The 21,571-nt window shown below is 39.0% G+C and overlaps 1 protein-coding gene across 2 annotated transcripts; it reads left to right on the top strand.

Annotated features, from left to right (window-relative positions):
• The first annotated feature begins 6,985 nt into the window (after positions 1–6,985).
• On the top strand, positions 6,986–10,296 carry LOC105917932 (microsomal glutathione S-transferase 1). 2 transcript variants are annotated; one of them, XM_036129084.1, is made up of 4 exons: positions 6,986–7,100; positions 7,384–7,519; positions 7,876–7,967; positions 9,886–10,296. In XM_036129084.1, exons 2-4 carry the CDS (start codon positions 7,403–7,405, stop codon positions 10,130–10,132), a joined length of 456 nt encoding a protein of 151 aa, XP_035984977.1. In that variant the 5' UTR covers positions 6,986–7,100; positions 7,384–7,402; the 3' UTR covers positions 10,133–10,296. The 2 variants fall into 2 exon arrangements, with proteins under 2 accessions (XP_035984977.1, XP_035984978.1); XM_036129085.1 differs by having other exon boundaries at positions 6,995–7,100; positions 7,390–7,519.
• The last annotated feature ends 11,275 nt before the right edge of the window (positions 10,297–21,571 follow it).

Here is a 21,571-nt window from a genome sequence, read left to right as displayed (position 1 = left end):
AACCGATACCACTGGTTTGCACCACCACCCACCTTACCGCCCTCAGAGCCTCAGGGATCAGTCACAAGAGGGAGGTTTTTCATTGGCCCAGAGGGCAAGAGGTCGTTCAGTATGGAGAACATCCACCTGTATAACATCATTTTTACAGCGTTTGCGTTTCAGTAGTGTTTAGGTTTGCTATCCGCAAATAGTTTCTTTGTCTGACATCAAGAAAGATGGGAAAAGGGCATGAAAGAAAAAAAAGAGCATATCCAAGAACCAAAACATGTTAAAAACTGATTAGATCACATTTGAAATGCTCAACTTGGGCACTAGGAGGACCATGAGCAGGGTTGTAAAACTCTTTTCTCAGAGAAAGTTGAGCTACCTCCTCAGTTTGCAGTCAAGTTCTAACAAATCCTTCTCGTAACCAAAGTAAGCTATTTGGTGCAGGTGTGTCGACACTGACACTCATCTACAAGTTCCAGGATCCTGGAGTTTGAAACCTCCTGTTAAGAGCACAATCTAATGGCATCAGCATAAACTTTGTACTGAGCGAGGAAACATAAAAAGTAGAAAAGGCGGTGTGTGGCATATTGATGAACCAGTCACTACATATACTGAGGACATACACTATTAGTCCTTGGTGCGGCCATCAAGGTTTTTTTTTTCCCTGCAGCAGAGCTAAGATGTTCCACGAGGACCCTCTCACTGAGGATAAGGACCATAAGTCTTTTTTTCTTTTTTTTTTATTCCTGATCTTGGGACATTACTCCTTTCCCTCTAATGCTTTCTCGTTCTGTGACTAAATTTTAATGAATCCTCTTAGCACCATAAAAAGCAAATAAAACATGTAAGAATTGCATTTCTTATCCTTACCCGGTAAGTTTATTCTGACAAACAACACCTTGATTGTCTGACTATTGACTTCCTTCTTAAGATACTTGTCTGAGCTATAGGATGAACTGTGTTTTGACCTCATCCCTCTGGCTTGGGTTGCTCCATGCCTTAAATCTGAGATTCCTCTTGTTATGTAATAAATTATGCAAAAGTGAAAAAATAACTCATTTGGGGGCTGGATAGAAGTCCCTCCTCCCTGCCTGCCTGTGTTTACTTTCACTGACCTCATGTATGTTTCCTGCATAGATGGTCTGCTAAGTGTTCACTGCAGTGCTTTAAGCGGGCCGGTATGCACTTTTAAAATTTTACCCTTCAGCATAGCAGGACCTTTTCCCAGCATATGGCGCATACCAGCAGTCAGTCTCCCTCTTTGTCTTCTTCACAGCTTATAGCTTGTAGGCTTTTACATTGAATGCACTGAATGCAAACAAATAGGCTACCTCAAGAGAAAGACATTGTATTGTACACAACGCTTTCAAGTGGACATAGGTGTTTTTGTTCTAGAGAGGAAAAGCGGAGGAAAACGATCACGGCTGTGATGTTGACCTGGTACCACAAGGGTTCAAAGAGGACCAGGGGTGGTGCTAGCCATTTGAGAGCCCTAAGCACAAATGCTTTGTGGTGCCGCCCACCCAAAAAAGAAAAAAGTACAGTATTTGTCAGTGCTTTTCTCTTTATTTCCAAAATAACTTCCCAATATATATATTTTTGAAAACAGTTGCAACAAGTAAGAGAAATAAAATCTTGTGGTAAATCGTGCATATACTTCCACACAAGATAACGGGCGACTGTGGCTTGATGGGTTGAGTAGTCATCTGGCAATCAGAATGTTGTGGGTTTGATTCTAGCTTCCCCTTGCCACATGTCGATGGGCCCCTGGGCAAGGCACTTAACCCCAAATTGCCTACCGAGCTGCGTCTCGGTGTATGGGGAGTGTTGGCCTGGTGGTTAGAGCAGCGCGCTTGCACCCAGAGAAGGATGCAAGTACCTGGTTCGATCCCCAGTGCCTGCACTGTGGGTCCCTGAGCAAGACCATTAACTCCAGAACGCTTCCCGGGCGCCGCAAATGGCAGCCCACTGCTCCCCAAGGGTGATGGGTAAAAGCAGAGAACAAATTTCATTGTAATATATGTTTCAATGACAATAAAGATATTATTATATTATAACTGTCTTTTACCTGTCATGGAGGAAAATTAACAAAGACAACATATATATTTCTCCCTTAAGAAAATTACAAACAATGAACTCAAAATAATTATTAATCAACATGAAATAAAGCCGGCTGGTGAATTTAAGTATCTGGGGGTAGTTTTAGATTCAAAATTGAAATTTGATGCCCATATTAAGAAAATGACAAAAACTATAAAGACAAATATAAACTGCTTTCGAATGATTCGACCATGTGTATCAAATCATGCTGCACAAGTATATTTACATGCAATGATTTTATCCCATATGTCTTATTGTTCCATCGTTTGGGCCCAGGCCACAAAGTCTGTTTTAAAACCTTTACTCTCACTTTACAAACAAGCACTAAAAATATTCAGTCAAAAATCGGTGAAGTGGCATCACTGCAAAATTATTAAAAAATACAACATGATGACATTTGAAAATTGTATAAATTTCTCATTTTTAAAAGCTATTTTTAAATGCCTTAATCGTCTTGCCCCTGAAGTAATCTGTAAATTTGTTCTAAAGTATGCAAATGAAGGAATCAGGACAAGAGCTGAGCTAGTGGGAACTGCAGGATTAAAAGATGTCGGACATCTATGGGTCAGTCCGCCTTCTGAGTTAAAGCATCACATCTCTGGAACTCTTTGCCTCTGGAGCTTAAGTCACAGACTGATGTTCGACTTCTCTCCACAAGACTGAAAAAATGTCTCAAAGACAATCAAAAGGGTGAGCACTAAACTGGCTTGCACTTAAAATAAGGAAACAACTAAGTGCAATGAATGAAATGTAACACCGGGGGAGAGTAATACAGAACTAGGACTCGTCCAATAAGGGCTGTTAGAACAATACTAATTTTTGTGTTTGTTTGAAACATGAAAAACGCCATGACTCATTAGTAGGAGTTCATCAAAATCAAAAATCCATTAAGTCTGCAGAGCGTCTATATTCTTTTACTTTAACAGACTTTAACAGTGCTGTTTATGGTAAATCGTTTTTGAATGAGGACAGATGTAACAGACTGGACTTGGGATCATTTCTCATCTCTTTGCTTGTTTTACATTTATCATTTTTCATGTTTTGCTCAAAGAAGTGAAAAACTCTTTCCGCTTCTCTCACTGTCAGCCGCTACTGAGGGGCGCCCACACCTCCTCTGAGCGCGCTGAGTGGGAGACGTGGACAGGGACAGTGTGGAGCTGTCTGGCCGACTTTTTAAGAAACAGCTGAAGCAGAAAACTAAATGACATTTAAACTACAGCCCAGACAAGATCCCAAAACTACAGAAGCATGTGCGTTAATCATGCATAGAAAAATAATGCCTTTAAAAGGAAATGCCATTAACGTTAATTTACATGTTAACATATTAGCCCTAGTTGCATGTTCATGTTACCAAGCCATTTTGCATTCAATAACCCCTAACTTTGTTGAGGCAACAGCTGTAGTTTTTTTTTTTTTCACTCAGTCACGGGAGAGACTGGAGAAAGGTCCATCTTGTGCTTGAGCAAACATTTCTGTATTGCTTGTATCTAATAGCATGCTTTACACAATTTTACTTGCATCATTTCACTATCATGATTGCTATAATTTTGATGATTTTTCACTAGTCTGATTTTTTTGGTACCTCCACCACTTACCACCGGTGCCGGGTAAGATAATGTTGTTATAGCTGCATGGGTTTGTTGAGGCCATGCCCAATACTGATAGTATTCAAGGACAGATTTATATATATATATATATATATATATATATATATATATATATATATATATATATATATATATAATATTTTTTTATTTATTTTAATTATTTATTTATTTTTACAGAAGGAAACTAACAGTAAGCTAGTTCACATCTTCAATTAGTAAGGGACTTATCACTTCTTTGTGTTTCTGAGAAGCTTGTATTTTGTACTTTCTTCATTTTCTTATTCCCATGTCAAAAGCATGAGGCTTGAAATTAATTAAAGTGACTTCATGGCACTTTGAATTTGGCTGGAGTGGATTTGATTTACAACTGGCTATGTGCTTTTGTTCCTTTGTGATTTCTGTACAATAAAAAAACTATTGATCTATAGGTCGATAGGTCTATATAAAAATACTATCCACGTTTTTTTCCCATATTTGAATGACATTAAGGAGAGTACTGGCACTCACTTTTTCCACTTAAAGCGCTGGCTCGCTGTATCCTCTTTCTGTTGCCAACATGCAGCCACACATCCTTTCAACATAATCCGATGAAAAGATCCGTTTTGTCGAGAAGCAATCTGCTCTCTGTTTACACCAGAACACAGCAACATGTTTCCAGGTGGTTCAATGCAATATCAACATCCACCTATGACTCAAAAACCTTTCTTTGTGTCAAACAAACACGTGTTTGAAATTATTTATCTACTTGGAAATAGTTTTTGAAAAGTCTACTGTGATTGATGTGTTTTCCTCTGCTTTTATACTTTTTAGGTATTCTGGCTCCACAATATTTGAAAAACACAGAGAATGTAATACAAGTACGAGGGAACCCACTCGTGCTGTTCAGAGATTTAAAATAAAATCTGAGAGAATTTTTATCCTCAGAGCTTCAGCCCAGTCTTTCATCTGTCCTGAATACATGTGAATTCACCTGCACCAGCTGCCAGGTTCAGAGGAAGCCTGGATGTTTTTGCTCTTTGTTTTCACATTTGGGAGGAAGCCCACTCTGGATGAGAAGGATCCCCCAGACAAATGATGTTCCAGATGTCCCAAACAACCAGAAAGAAAATTCATAAATAAAAAAATAAAAAAAACTTCCCACCGGTTTTCTGCCATCCATCCTGGCCCTCCCTGGATAATTTCTGTCAGTCTGTGATGGTTATCTTGGACAATAGTTGGACAACAGTTGCTGAAGTTCTTGTCCAAACTTTGCCCACTAACTATACATATTGGCTCTGCACTGGCCACATCACGATTATCAAGCATCCTTGTCAGGAAGAAATGGTTAGGGAGTTTGCCTGGTATCCTGGCATCCTTAAATCTGCAGCTAGTCTTTTGCCACATTCTGCTTTAAACAGACCAGAGTTTGTTGATCCAGACAAAGCAAACAAACCCACTTTTTGATGTGGTCTCAGTCCACTTTCAAATAGACTCTGGTTCAGCTCGATTTTGGTCTTTATTAAAAACCGGCCTCGATCCAACCCAACTACTGGAAACATGCCTGTCCTGGACATACCAAGCCACCATTGAAGGACATCTAGCAAAAACTAGCCCTCAGTGTTGCTAACACTACGACCGTGGGTCAGAGAACCCAGAGTGCATCGTCTCCTTCACCTTGCAGCAGGCATTCGCCAAAGCCGCTCCAAAATACAAAATATAATGTCACAAAATCTGCACTGGATGAGCTGCCCTTGACATTCAAAATGATATTGCAGCTGTAGTAACAGCACAAATTTGCACAACAACAATGCTGCATGCAAGACTTCCATTTCTGTTTAGGTAAGTTTCAAGGCCTGTGCTACGTCCCTCTCTGAGTCATTTCTGTCCAGTGGGAACAATGATCGTCACCTGTGTGGCTGTGTTACAAGTTATATGTAGTCAGCTTGAAAAAAGTACAAATGAAAGCAAACCACACCAAACTAAAAAAATAAAAAATAAAGCCTGCTTTTGGTCTGGACCAAACAAGTGAACCGACCGAAGGACTTTCTTGGTGTAAATACACCCTCAGCTTGAGGTACTTGATACATCCGTCTATCCATTATCTTCTGCTTAGCTAAGATCAGGTCGCGAGGGAAACAGATCCAGAAGAGAAACCCAGACATCCTTCTCCCAAGCGACACTCTCCAGCTCATTATGAGGAACCCCCAAGGCCTTCCAAGGCCAGACAGGATACAAAGTCCCTCCAGTGAGTTCTGGGTCTTCCCTGGGGTCTCCTCCCAGTGTCCCCTGGACACCTCCAAAGGGAGGTGTCCAGGGGACACCCTAGTCTTAGTCTGATGACCAAACCACCTCAACTGGCTCCTTTTGATGAAGCAGCCGCTCTATTTTGAATTTTCCTCAGATAGCAGAGCTCATCACGCTATCTCTAAGTTGGCCTGGCCTTAGAGATAAGTTGCAAATTGGTTGGCAGGCAAGGGTGGGGGCCTTGGCATGCTAATCCCTGGTGGCATAAACTGACTTTTGGAAGGTTCTCGATGATCCAGAAAACCGTTCTATCATCCTTCATATTCTCAGCAGCAGTCTCCTTGACGTGAGGCCATCTGGATGCGAAATGATGACGGCTGCATGTTGATTCTTAGAGGTAAACACTTTCAAAAGGAGATAGTTTTTTTTTTTTTCCTCTTTGACAGCAACCAACCAGTTTCCTAATTAGATTTTCAAGGGGGGTTCCAGCTGGACTCTTTCAAAGCTGCATCTCCGTTAAGAATAAATGTTTATTAAAAAGAAATTAAGTTGATCGGTGTGGGTGAAAAATGCAGTGATTATTTTATTTGTATTTATTTCTTACACTGCAAAACGGGACAAAAATTAAGTAAAATGCTCTTGAAATTAGTTTCTTCAGGTAAATAATTTTATTTGGCAACGGAATAAGATTTTTTACTTAAAATAGGAACAACCCATCCCCATCATTACAAGTGCAATTAATCTAATTATCTTCATCTTTATCTTCATGGGCACGCTGCAATTCCTAACTCTTATTTTAGAGGTAAAAATACTCATTCCATTGGCAGACAAGATTATGTACCTATTCAAGTTATTAAATTTTTTTTTTCCTTTTTTGCAGTGTAGAAAGTAAGCTCTGCAGAAGGTTGCTCTGCATACAATTACATTTACACAGTCATTTAAAACTGTGACAATAGTTGCGAAATCCTGAAGGTGGAAACTAGATTTTTTTTTTTTTTTTTTTTTTTTTAGAAAGAGAAGTCTTCATTGGCTTAGAAACTAAGTAGGTTGGCTCCAAACAGGAAGTTTCACTCAGGGAGTCCCACCCACTGGCTGAGAGAACTGGGAGGTGTCCTTATGTAACACATCCACACTGCTCCACTTAACGCACTCACCACTGTCAGAAAGCTGAGCAGGAAAACTGTAAGTTTCTTTCAGGATTTATGACTTTATTGTTTATTTATTCCCTGATTGCTTTGTATTATCTATGAACCTGGTTTTGGTGCAGTCTATAACTGGGAGTGGCTTCTCTGGAGCTTGTTTTGACTTCACTGTTTTGGTCAGTCTGCTTGCTGGTTGAATGCATGGAAGCTTTTGTAAAATCCCTGCACGAGGAGTGGACTAAACATGAAGAAACTAGTTTAATTACTTTTTTAGTGTTTAGGTGAAAGTTACAATCTACTGTCTCCTCTTTTTACCTTTTTAGCACCAGTTAATCAGTCAAAATGGCCCAGCTGATGGAGGACGATGTTTTCAAGGCTTTCACCACCTATGCTGCTATTGTCACACTGAAGATGATATTAATGGGGCCGGTGACAGTATACTTCCGCCTGACCAGAGGGGTAAGTAACACGACTGGGTCATTCTTCTGTCAGTTTCTTTGTTTTCCAGTTTGAAGTTTCTGCCTCTGGAATCTGTACTTGCTCATGGTCATGGTGGTTTGTGAGATAAGGTCGGTGTTTCTGCAACCCCAAACCAGTTGGTCCACTGTGCCGAAGTCCTAAATGTTAAAACTCTGCATTTAGTGCAACCGTTTTACAACTGAGGACCAACAACAAATTATATTTTTTGTCTTCTTATTGTACAGGTTTGAACTTAAAGTGGTCCCCTCCCCCTTCTGTTTGTTGCTGGAATTTCTGGTATGCTGGCAGAAGCGGATTTGAAACATTAAAAAACGTGTCATTTTTTTCCTTTTCAGTCCTTCACTAACGAAGAAGACGTTGCCAGGAAGTCTGCAGAGGAGAAGAAAAAGTTGTTGAAAAGTCATCCCGATGTGGAGCGAGCTCAGAGGTGAGACGTTCTGCCTTTTCAATCTGTTGCAGATGGTTTTGGCTTCTGGTAGATATCTGGAATCACTCCTCTTGGAGGATGTTCTGTTGGTTATTTTTAAAAGGGGAAGAAAAATATTCTCTCTGTAAAGATTTGGCAAAATAATAACTTTTTTTTTTTTTTTTCAAATAAAGCTGATTAAAACTGATGCGTTCTCCTCTTTCTCGAAATGGTTGTATTTCTTCTAGCTTTTAAATATGATGTATAAAGAAAAGTTAGGTTCATAACTATTTTTTTTTATTTGAAGAATACTTGATTAAATTTCCAGGTAAAAACCTGAAAGGTTTTCAGAGTGGTCAGTTATACTTTCAGACGAGGTTCCCAACATGGCTGGTTTGGTTCATTATAATAAAAAGCATTTTTAAGCACTTTGGCCTGCAGGAGTGTGGGGGACCTGACTGATTTTATGCAGCTTAAGCTGTGACTGCATTCATGGCTTAAAGTCAAGAACGACCCTTGTTTCTGATCCATTTTTGTGCTTTACATGAACTTGACAACGAGGCACATGCAAATCTTTTTTTTATTTTATTTAATTTTTTTAAGATAATGTGACTCTGTGGACATTTCAAAGCCACGAGTGCACAGGAGTCGGGAGGAGAGAAAGCTCGTCTTAGTCTGAGGCCCCGGTTCTGAATCTGAAAAGGTGGAATGCTCATCCTTGTATAAGAGTTCAAGTAATTTGGTGTCTCTGCTCGTGAATGAGGTAATAGGTATTGAGGTTAATTCTGTAGCAATGATGGCATTGCTTTTTGTCATTGTAAAAATAAAAAAGCTCCAGCTTTATCGTTTACTCTATTGTCCAACCATCACCTATGGTAATTAGACCCGACTCTATGGCTCTCCTGTCACTGTGGAGAGGAACTGATGGGTTCCCGCTAGAAAAACATTACATTTGCTATACAACCTCTAGTAAGAGGAAGACATGGACAGATTATTTAATTAAAAAAAAACATCTCTAAAAGACCCTTCATGTGTACTGCATTAATGTGACTGAACAGAAGGTGACACTACTGAGAAACTGGTACTGTTGGGCAACTTTAATCTTACTCAGAGTGACATATGGGAAGTATTCACATCATTGCCAAACACATTTCAAGTTTCATATTTTGTAATTTACTTTAAGGACATTTTTTTGTATGGTTTTTGCAATTATTTTGTCCTTTTGAGCTTTGAATCATGCGGATGTTGGAAGAGAAGGACCTGCTCCCAAACTCTCCCCTCCTGTTTTAAAGCGGTACTTCTACATTACCCAACAGATCATTAAAAAAAAAATACCTGCTAGCACACGCACAGCAGGTGTGTCAATGACAGATCTGGTAGCTCCTGAGGTCTGAGCGTTAAACGACATTTTTCTAGTTTTAATGACTTCCTCCTTCCTCTTTGAGGTGAAGATTGCAAGTCTGCTGTTGACCTTAGGAGGTGACTGATTACTCTCATATTCTTGGTTAACTTACTCACCACTCTTAACATCAGACAACACTTCACTTGTGCTTGACCCTCAGGGAGAACAGGTTTCTGTTTGACAAAACCCGTTTCTGACAGTAACGTGCGCATGTCGTATCTACAGATTAGGATCAGATAACGGCTGTTCAGGGACTCCAGCTAATGTGCAATGTTTTGTTAGCGTGGTCTTTCAATAAAGGTTTATTTAGTGCCGTTTGTTGTTGTGACTTGTTCTCATTAATGAATACCTAACAGTTCTGCTCGCATTATTGGACACAAAGGGGATAAACCTTCCTTTTCCTGGAACGACAAAAGATTTGTTCCTCCATGCAAACCTTTAGTAAATAGCTGAAACTGGATGCTTAGACCAAGATTCATCAAGTTACAGATTTCTTAATAACACTACATTTTGTTTTTGTGTGTTTTTAACCTGCAGGTGTCACCATAACGATCTAGAGAACGTCATTCCATTCTTCTTCATTGGTCTGCTTTATGCCCTGTCTGGACCCGAGCTTTCCACCGCTTTGCTTCACTTCCGCATCTTCACAGGAGCTCGGATCTTCCACAGCTTTGCCTATATCCTGGTCCTGCCCCAGCCCAGCAGGGGACTGTCTTACATCCTGGGAATGCTGGTCACCTTCTCCATGGCTTACAACCTGCTAAGCAAAGTTTTCTTTCTGTAGGGGGCCGGGGGTGTAACAACCCCGCCATCCCCGCTGTAAAGTTCCATGTTTTCTTTGCATCACTGACACTGCAGCTAACTGAGCCTTAAAGTATTGAGTGTTTTGCATAATCTTCAACTCAGTAGAAATGCATAAAGACCAAATAAACTTTTCTATTGACTTTGTTTTGTGAGTCATTATTTCTCCAGGGAGAGAAAAGCGGAACACAAAGTTAATGGCAGTAATAACTCTGAATAATGCATAAAAGCAGAGCTGAGAGTATAAAATTAGCAGTGTGAAGAAAAGTTCCCCGCATGTCTTCAGCAGTCTAAGCTAATGGCATAACTATCAAGAAAACAGGTCTGGGCATGAAGTGCTGTTTAAAGCATATGGAACAATTTGATATGACGAAATGAATGTTTATATCTAAACATTTTATATACTGGTTTTAGCAGGAATTGTTTTATTTATCCTTACAGAGCTGGACTATTTTGTTCTGCATCACTGAGAGACGCTTTTGATTTTAGATATATTGCACAGTGTATTTGATTCCCCAGAAATTTCTTCAAAGGAGGATTTAACTGATTATTTAAGTAAAGGCCAGGCTAATGCCACCCAGATTTAGCTGCTTCTTCAGATTCTCTGGTTCAAATGCCATGTCTCAATTTGAAAGCAGAAAATTAATTCAAAACGTGCCATTAAGGCATGTCTGTAGTCTTGTTATTCTTTAGGATTTATGAATATTTTTTGTAGAGTAACAATGTAAATGCATGCAATTGTATGGAATTTTTTTTTTTTATTTGAAGCTTGTTTATAGTAAAAAGAAACTGTCCCAAGCCCTAAACCTTGTGGTACTCCATAAGTAATCTTGGTGCAGCAGAAATATTTATCATGAACTTGATAAAACTGGAATCAATTTGACAAATAAGGTCTAAACCACCCTATTACTATCTCACTGTGATCCACTGTATCAGAAGCAAGTGCAAGACTGCAGAATATCCAACCTCATTACAACTTTAAACAAAATCACTGCAGATGTATTTATTTTGATTCTCAATATTATTTTACTATCTAATAACTTGGGGCAGCAAAAGAAATCGGGTCCACATTTCATTCACCCAGGAGAAGCTGAACCTTTGCTCTTGTTTTTACAACTCACTGACGACCATAATGCTGCTTGCTCCTGATAAGCTCTGAACTTTACACAAGACTTACTCTTTCCTGCAGAATGCTTTTACAGAAAGATGCAACCTTATCAGTGACTTAGATGTCTTTCGGTCGACATGTCTGCATGGTTAACTTGATGTTTATACGCTGCAGCCCGCTGGCTCTGAACAGGTTGCTCATGGGTATGAACTTTATCTGCTCCGCCGTACAGCTGTCTCTGATAGGTGGGTCTAGGGTGCATTCATTTACTCTTCCTGAGATAAGACTTTTGGCACAAGTCCTTTAATGTTGCAGGAGAACAGACCTGGAAACAGCTCTAGTTTCTGTCATGCTCAGCTGTGCTCTAACATATCGAGTCGTTAGCCACTCATCCATAGCTATGATTTAACAAATGAGCCGATCTTTTTCAGGAAATGCACTCAGTCAGGTTAACCTCAACTAAAATGGTGAAACAACTTAAATCGCAGCTAGAACAGAGGCCTTTGAGCATTTTGACACGTTACAACCACAAACTTGTGTGTTTCTATTGGGATTGTACGATATTATGAATGAAACATGATTTTCATTTGTTTTTGTTTTTTCAAAAAAAAAATCTGCAAAGTGTGGGATCCATTTTTATTCTGTCCCCTTGAATCAGTATTCAAGGGGGCTAATTACAACAGCTATACAACCACTGCTGCAGTTGCAACTGCAAGACCTTTGGGGTACATTTCCATCACTTTTGTATATTTGGAGGGGGGGCTGTAATCTTTGTCAATTCTTTTCTTGCAAAATAGATCTAGCACAATGAATTTGAATGGAGAGCATTTATAAACATATTTTTTTAAAGTATTGCCAGAGATTCTTGACAAGCTTTAGCTCCAAACTAAATCCGGTCCATTTGGACTAAACCATTCTAACGCATGAAACTGCTTTGATTTAAACTATTGCACTTGGTCTGAAGCTTTTTAATCCTTGAAGGTTTTCTTTTAGAACTGACCTGTTTTTAACAGCATTCATCTTCCCACAGACTCATCAGTCACTACACTGTTTTACAGTGGGGATTCTGTGGCGTTTGGCTTTCTTCTTGTCACTCTCCCGCAAAGGCCAGATTTGTGGAGTGCCCGACTAATAAAAAGTCCTCTTGACATATTCTCCCACATGGGTTTGCAGTTGTGTTTGCATACTGTTTGATTCTTATCTGATGATGGCTGACGATGGTCTCTATCAGATGTCTTAAGTGTACGGTATTGTTTCATGAGCGCTCTGATCCTGTCTGCTGCATTCCCTCTTCTTGATGCTGTTTGTTCACTAATTTTCCTCTACGAAACCTCAAGGGTCTTCCCAGAACAACTGGGTTTAAACTGAGAACAAAGCACACACGGTTGTAATTGGTTGCCCTAGATCATACTTAGTTTAGTTTGGTTTATTTATTTATTTCATTCAAAAATAACTTTAAAATTCATACACACAACACTAGCAAATTGATGCAATGAATCCTGAATGAAAAGGAGCAGAGAGAAGAATGATCTTATGATATCTGCCCCTTAACTTATCTTACAATAATTGTGCATTAGTTCTGTTACTTAATCTTTTTTTTACAGTGTTTACACCCATCTTGTCTCAGTTTTTCATATTTGCTGTAATTACATTTTACAGTATTCAAAAATAGTATATAGCATCATTCAAACTCAACTCAAAGTGCTTTACACAGAAACAAAAGAAAACATGTAAAACACAAAACCCTTTCTGCTTCAAAGAGCATTATATAGAAAACAGACAAATGGTAAAATGCTAAATTTCTCTTAATAATATATTATTATGATTATCAGCTTGATCACAAACCACTGAATTATTCCATAATTTCATATTTTCTCAATACACTTAATAATTTTTTTAAAAATACTTTAAATTACCTCGTTTCTTTCATTTCTTTGTTGAGGTTATTCCATAATTGTACACGTTTCACTGTAATGCTCAGTTCTATTACTGTGGTTCTAAATCTAGGTTTTAATAAAGACTTCTGCTCCTTTCAAGTTATAACTACTTGCTCTCTTTTCAAACATATTTTGAATATTTATTGGTAAAATATTTGTGTTTACCTGATACATTATTTGTAACATTTTTAAACCTAAACCAACTAAGTCATGAATTTTAAATATTTTATGTCGTATGAATAATGGATTGGAAGGATCTCTAAAATGACTATTGCCAATAATTTTTAGAGCTCTTTTTTGCAAAATAAAAATATAATTATAAAAAAGTGTCAGATTAAATAAGGATAAACAGAAACCAGAATGAAAGTGCCACACTATTCAGTTTTGAATTTGTTAAAATGTTCTGACTTTGGATTGGTCTGGCACATAAAACCCTTTTAAAATAGTTTGTGGTTTTAATATGACAAGTCTCAAAGGGAATACTTTTGCAAAACACGGCATCTGTACCTGTTACCTGTCCATGGTAACAGATTCAAAGCCCCTGCAAAAACTTGCAGGGGTTTCTGATCAATTAAGGATGTCAGAGCTTTGGGTGACGACAGAAGCAACAGATTTTTATACAGTTCACTGTCGCCCCCTCCTGCACTGTCCTCTTATCAACTCAAAGGCTCATCAGCGCTGGGATGGTTTACCACCATCTAAGTAGCTCACCTTAAGCCAAACTGTTTAACTAACTGCCGCTGAACTAATGTTTCTTTTCCTCTGACAGCACACCAGCCTTGTTTTGCAGGAGAAGTTTTATTTCAGAATAGCATCGAACATGGATTTTTTTAATGAAACCAAATTGATTGATGAGCTCAGATGACTCCAGTAAACGAGCTCACCGCTCCGAGGTCTACGAAAGATCCCCTGCAGTGCCGTTCAGTATGAAATTATGCTCTGCTGTTCAGAGGGAAGCCATAAAATACTTCTGATTATTGGGAAACCAAATGAATTGCCCACACCCTCACCGTTTCTCAGCATCATTGGGGGTGTTGGCGGCAATAAATAACTTATTGATTTGATTGAGCTGAAACATGAGCGCTTGCAGGAGCCCCGAGCCATATGGATGTAATTGAAGCAGCACACCACATTTATCTTGATTATGGTCCATTTGGTCCAATAAGGAACAGGTAACTGCAGTGCTGTTTGTCTCAGTCACAGCGCGGGAACATGGAACGTATTCTTCTGTTTTGGCCTATTTACCTTCCATTAACTGAAGCTGGAAATTGTGGGAATAGGATGTGGCGTTAACATATCAGCTACTCTGTTTGTTTCAGCTCTGGACTTCTCTTTATCTAGTTTTTAGTGTGTCTGTAGCTATGAATTTCCTCACAGTGATGAGAATGTTGGTCTCATCTGTTGTGCTGAAAAATAAGTCAAGCTGAAAGATGAAGCTCTGCGTTTACTGGTCCATCTATGTTTCAGCCCGCATGACGATGCTAATGAAATCGTCTAGAGGGAGGTTAGAGGAGAGCCGCATCTGAGGTGATTAACTGTGATCAGAATGGCTCCGGGTTGCCTCCTTTTTTGAATGTTTTCCAAGCACGCCCTGTTGGGAATCCCCAGAGTCTGCACCAGAAGCAGACCCAAAACTCACTGTGAGAATTAAGTTTATGTTCTGGCCTGGAGCCATCTTGGATTCCTCCAGGAGGGGACGCAGCTTGGGCTTCCTAACTTGATGGATGGATGGACGGACGGATGGATGTGCACAGTTAGTCATTTTTCATGGGAAGAATTACAAATGGAATTTTCTTTCTTAACATAAAGCAATAAATAAATCTGATAGAAGGACAAGATCCACTAATGCGAACAATAATTTTCTCTCTCGCCATCCAACCTAATCAGCACAAACAGATTTTAATCTGTTCTTGCATTCAACGCATGAGATTTCAAGTTTAATGAGGATTTGGATGATGCTTTGTTTCACTTGAATCTTATCATTAAGCCTGATTTCACACAGACCCTCGTGAAGCTACCATCAATGCACACCATTCCTCAGGTCTTAGATTCTGCTTTTCTACATCAGATTGGGATGGTTCCGGTTAATAGGGCTCCGCTACTTGTGAATTTTAAATGCATGAGCTGAGAAAGGAGGATCAGGCCTCGGTGCTTGTATTGGACCTGCTTGAAGGCATTGTTGGGAACCCCCTCATTACAGCTTGCCCATACACTTGTTGCATTAAAAATTTACCTCAGAAACACAGAAAAGGTGTGATCAGTGCATTTGGAGCAACTGATTTTACTGCCAGAAAGGGTTCAGAGTGCAACAGTTTGACTAAAGATTAAAAAGATTATGCAAAAAGCCTGGTTATGGAAAACAATGGAGAGAAAAGCATGGAGGAATGGACAGGTGCCATTTATGAAATCTTTGATGACGACCTCCATCATTTCCTTCCTCGGCCATGCCTTTCGTCTTTGTGTGCCAAATGTGGTTATCTGCATAAAAATTGCATTTACAGGTTTGAAAAAAAGATGTGTTCTTAAAAGCATATGCTGTTCTCCAATATCTGCTGGACTTTCCTTCTGAAACGCTGCCACCCCTCATTGAATTAAAAATGAGCTTTGCCAAGGGCATTGATTCAATCCCCATCGAGCCAGGCTTTGGGACTTTTTGCAGACTGGATCCTTTTTTGCTCCATTTCTCCCAACAACAATCTGGAACACTGATCTGTCTGAACACATTCAGCTTTTTCAATATGTGCAGATCTATCCCAGACCCCTCTGATAGCAGAGAAGTGGACTCCACTTCTGAACATGATTAACATAAGGCTTTATTCATTTAAGTATGTATTTTTTATTGTTTTCCACAGTGTCGTTTACAGTGGCTTCTTTATGCAATGTCTCTGGAGTTGTCCTTGCTGCATGTAAACATGCGGTGGCCGAGTTTGGAACCTTCTGTACTTTCAAATTTTAGACCTGTTTCTCACTCGCCCTTTATATCCAAAATGTTAGAAAATGTTTTTTTTATCAACTGCAGTCTTTTTTTTGTTAGAAAACAATTTATTTTTGAAAAGCTTCAGTTTGGCACAGCACATAAATAGTTTGCTTCGTTCTTAACAAAGAGTTGTTTTCTCTGTAATCATTCATTACCTGTCTTTTTCAGCTGCTCCTCATTCCTGTGGCATCCACAAGGCTCTATCCTTGGGCCTTTACTTGTTTCTGTTTATATTTTACCACTTAGATCTGTCATTGCCGAAGACAACCTGTCCTTTCAATGCTTTGCTGATGATATACAAACATATCTACCATCAAATTCTGACAGCGATGAAGCAACTACTTCTTTGTCTGGTTGGTCTAACATATTAAACAGTGGCTGGCTCAATTTGTTCACATTTAAATGAGGACAAAACGGAAAGTATTGGGATTGGGAACACTACAGCATCGTTGACTCAAATTGTAAACTTGACAAACAAATAAATACGATGGTTAGAATTAACTTCTTTTACTTCCGGCTTCTGGCCAAAGTAAAAAAGGTTTTTAAATCATGATGATCTTGAAAAAGTTGTCCATTCTTTCCTAACTTCATGCCTGGACTACTGCAATTCCCGGTATTTCGGTGTGAACCAGTCTTTACTGATTCGCCTCCAAACCATTCAGAATGCTGCGGCCCGTCTCATTACAAACACTAGGAAATGGGACCACATCCCACCGATACTTAAATCCCTTCCCTGGCTCCCCATTCAGTCTAGGGTAGATCCTAAACTTTAATGATTGTTTTTAAAGCTCTTAATGGTTTGGCTCCATTGTACTTGTGGGATATTTCAACTGTTCGTGTGCATGACTGAGTCTTGAAGGGCCTCAAACCGCCAACTTTTAGAAGAAACATATCTATTTGGGATTGCTTTAAATAGCTAGCAGTGTGACACTTTTTTTTTTTTTTTTTTACATCTATTTAGTTTTCTATAGTTCTACTGTTTTATTCCTTGTGTTGTATGTGCTTTTATTGTATTTTACTCTCTGTAAAGCACTTTGGTCGACCCAGTGCTTATTGTAAAGGGCTATACAAATAAAGATTTTGTTGTTAGTAGTATTTTAATGTAGAGCTAGAGTAAGTTTGCTGAAATAATCCCTCCATGTGGTTCTATCAGCATTCAAAGAAAGAAGATTGTTGATGCGGTGTCGTTTGGGGCATTGGAGATGATGCCATTCCAGCTAAGAGTTGCTCTCAAAAATTGCCCCAATGTCCTTCAAAAGTTAAAGTATTCTGGATTGTAGAAGAAGTATGCACATTCCTTGAAATATTTATCATGGTAACATTAGTTTTCAAAACCCTAGAAAGAAGGAAGATGTATAATTTACTAAATGATAGCTTAAGTATACTGGGATTATAATGTCTGAAACTTTACAGCAAATATAAGTGCTTCTTCCAAGTTATTCTGGAGTTAGAGTTTCTTTGCTTTGTTGCTAACATTTAAAAACTACCTGGTCATAAAAGTAAGTGTTAAATCCCTAAAAATTGCACCTTAGTTTGAATCGAGAGCCTGAATTTCTTTTCCTTCTGAAAAGTACAGCACTGCCAGCTCCAAACTCCCGATCCAGTGAAGGGAATCTGCAAATGTCTCGAGCAGTTCTCTGGGTCTTACATGTATAATTCTATCAGTTTTGGTAGCAATCCAAAGATTTAGGTATTTAGTATTAGTATTTCAATATCCTAATTGCAACATAAAGAAAACAAAACTGCCACCCGTCCTCCATTAGTCTCTTTATTTTGCCTCATCAGGTTTGATGCCCATCGACTTCAGCTGACTTGTTGTAACACACGGGAAAGAAAAGGCCAACCAGTAGCGCATTAAGATTCAAAGAGGAGGCAGTAAAGAAAGTTGAGAGGCAAACAAGACTTAATGCTCCCCCGAGGCAGCCCAACATGATTCAAAGAGAAAGCTGATGCCGGGCCCTCTGCTACAACTCAATAATCAATCTGCTGCCTTTACAGCTGTAAGAATGGATTCATAACACATCCGCATGAAATCATCTGTGTCTCAGCAAACATATTAGAGGCGAGTCTAAAAGGGCCTGAAAGCTCGGGGGATAAATTTGCACCATGATGTGGAAAATATCGGATTGAATAAGTGAGCCTTTCAGCCGAGTGTCCCCGTTACAGAAAAAACGACTGATGTCTTTAAATAACAGCAAGTCAAAGTTAAACAAGAGTTAATGAGGATAAGCACAAGGGATGAGTGGGATGAACTGGTGCGCCACAGAGGGGTAGTAGTATGAGCGGGGGTCATAGAGGGTCATATAGAGGCATGCAGATTACTAGAGGCATGAATGATGAAGAGGATGAGCGAGCTGAATGGTTGGTTGTAAAGGAGAGTACATAAATGGTTGGGAAGGATGAATGTGATCCTGAGGAATAAAGAGGAATGAGGGCCATGAGTAAAATGAAAAGAGGTTGTAAAGGCTGATGGAGGTGGATGAGTGGGATGAAAATGTGTTGCTGAGAAGGATTTTTTCCTATCAGTGTAAAGAAAAATCATCAAAAAAAAGAAAAAGGCATGAGAAGCGTACGTGTGATACATACAACAGGCTCTAAATGAGAAATGAAGAGGAGTGGGATGAAAAGGCAACATAAAGATGTTTGTGTGATTAGATTAGCTCAACCTAATCAGAGGTATGGGGAAGCAGAGGGTGAGGGACTGGGGGATGAAACACAGATTAGAAATATTATTGTGATCAAAAGCAGAAGTGAACAGTTGGGGGGGGGGGGGGGGGGGGATAAATGGGGTAAGATAAAGCAGGTTCAAATGACAGGTGTGAGTATGAGAAAGAGGCACGTTGAGCACTAGTGTGAAAAAAAACGGAATCAGAACAAGATATGACAAGGACGAACAGGACAAATAGAGTAGACGCGGAGGATAAGTGTGATAAAAACGATCCGTAAAGAAGAATGAGGGCTATGAATGGGATAAGCAGGAGTTGTAAAGTGCTATTGGGAGGTTTAGACAGATTAAAAAAATGCCATACTATGGGATAAGTAGTATTAGCATGAGAAAGAATGGGCTGAAAAGAGGAATAAGACTAATGAATTTGATACAACATACTTGATATGACAGATGGTAGTAAAAACCTATGAGAAGGACAAGTAGGGAGGGAAAGAGTTGAGTGGTTAAGGTCTTGCAACTGAATCAAAGTTAACACAGAAACACTATTTAGCCCATGTTAGAAACCTGGCTGTGATTCAGGGGTTGAATTAATGCACCGTTTAAAACAACTAGACATATATAAGTTATGTACATGTGTATACGTAATGACCAAGTTGATGTTTTTTTTTTTTTTTTTATAGATTCAGAATGTTATTCTAAGCGGTGTGTTTATCCCTTTAGGCAGCAGGGTTCTCAGACAGGAGGGAACATCAGGTTGAACCAACATACAGTACATGGGCTCATCGAGTGGAAAAACCTGCCATCCTCAGAGGCTTCTCACTTCCCTGGCATCGTCCCAGAGGGAGCAGTGCACCAGTCAGCTCCTCCTCAGGAAGTTCCTCGTCAGGGAGCTGACTGATGCACTGCTGAGAAAAGATCTGCTGGCACAACTTATAACGTGTATAAGACTCGTTGTTATAAGACTTTGCAACCAAAGCCTAATTGTTCTGGCCAAACAACAATAAAAAGGATCTGCTTCGTAGCAGAGTCTTTAATATTTGGACAGAATAGGTCAATTTTGTGTGAAAACCAGGCTCACGATGAAGCATGGTGGTGGAAGCAGCATGCTGTGGGGGTCCCTTTAGGTCTCTCTGTGCACCGAAAAGGTCTCCTTTTGTACTCTTGAAAGGTCTAAGGCAATCGACAACAATAAAGGAGCTAAATTCAACCACCTAAACTCCAGTTGGTTCCATTAATGAAACTTTAGCCAATCACCTCATCAACACTTTCTGCCATTTGAGTTTAATTTGCTATAGAATATCACACTGATGGAAGCTATATTTAAATGGAAAAAAAGAAACAAAAGGAGGTGTAGATCCAAAAAAAAAAAAAAAAAAAAAAAACAAATTACAGAGAAAGGTGAGCCTGAAAGCCTTGAGTTTCCTGACATGTCCCCCAACACACACCAACAGCTCTGAAATGTCACAGTATGCTAATGATTCAGTATTATAACTGCCTGCTTTTCAAAGCAATGCTCAGTCTCAAACCATAAGGTTGGGACTTTAAAATTTAAATTCTTTTCTACTTTAACTCATCAGTATGAAGTAAGTGTTTATTACACAGGCGGTGCATAGAGGACACACCATCAGCATTTAGATTGCTTTCCCCATGCAGATCTGATTTCCTCTGGGGATAAAATCTCATGGGGAAATTAATTCTGTAAAAGAAAAGAAGAAAAGGGCAGCACTGATGTTTTACCTGGCAGCTACATCAACTGAAGCTATATCACTGGATCATTAAATGATATGTTCCTGTATTTGAACTGGATCCTCATTTGCTGTGAATTCAATAACCTGAATTTAACTGATTTGAGGGGTTGCAAATATCCAGAAAGCATGAGGAGAGTATATTTATAGTAATTTAATAAATACACAAAGAGATGATTTAATGATATCAGAAATCATTTTTAGATAAAAAATAACAACAGAAATTGAAAAAAAAACTATACACCTAATCTAATCAGAGGAATACATACAAAATATCACTTAAAGGAACAGATAACAACCTAAACAAATAAATACCACATGGTAAATAAGAACAAAAAAAGTATAAAAAGACATAAAAAAGAAGTGACAGAAGTATGAAAATAGGTGGATAATAATTAACTAAACAAACACACATGAGAAAAAGATTATATAAGGGTTTTGTCCACGTTTGTAAATGGATTCTCTGTGATTCTACATTGTGGAGGTTTGGGGAAAATGTTTTGGAAATGTTCTGCAGCATTAATTTTCACTCTTAGTTGCAAACGTTTTCAACGGGATGAAGCACAATTATTCTTCCCACAATTTATAGTCTGTTGACATGCTAGTGATTCATTTGTTTCGTCAACTGTAAAAGATAAAACGTTTAAAGTTTTTATCTTGCAAAATCTCAAATCAATTATACAAGCTGCTATATAACACGTTTAACCGGATGGGTCTATTGTTCCTTAGCGAATGCTGCCACCCCGTGGCCACTTGTAGGTATTGCACCAATGTCGCAGCTGAGGTGGAAGGCTCTAAACTGAGTAGTTTCAGCTCTTTATATCCAGGGTATCATTCATAGAGAAAGTAGAGCTATTGCACATTAGTGACTGCTCCCATTTTTAGTTTTGTTGGTGTGATTCGACCAACATTAGGGGAACAGTTCAGTGTTTAAGACAACAGGCTCCAGCACAGAGGAGAAACTAAAGACAAGAGAAACAGGTCTCA

The sequence above is a fragment of the Fundulus heteroclitus genome, unplaced genomic scaffold (assembly GCF_011125445.2).
Source record: "Fundulus heteroclitus isolate FHET01 unplaced genomic scaffold, MU-UCD_Fhet_4.1 scaffold_136, whole genome shotgun sequence".
In the NCBI taxonomy this organism is placed as follows: Eukaryota; Metazoa; Chordata; class Actinopteri; order Cyprinodontiformes; family Fundulidae; genus Fundulus; species Fundulus heteroclitus.
The sequence above is the reverse complement of the archived record's forward strand: the minus strand, read 5'-3'. Positions and strand labels throughout refer to the sequence as shown.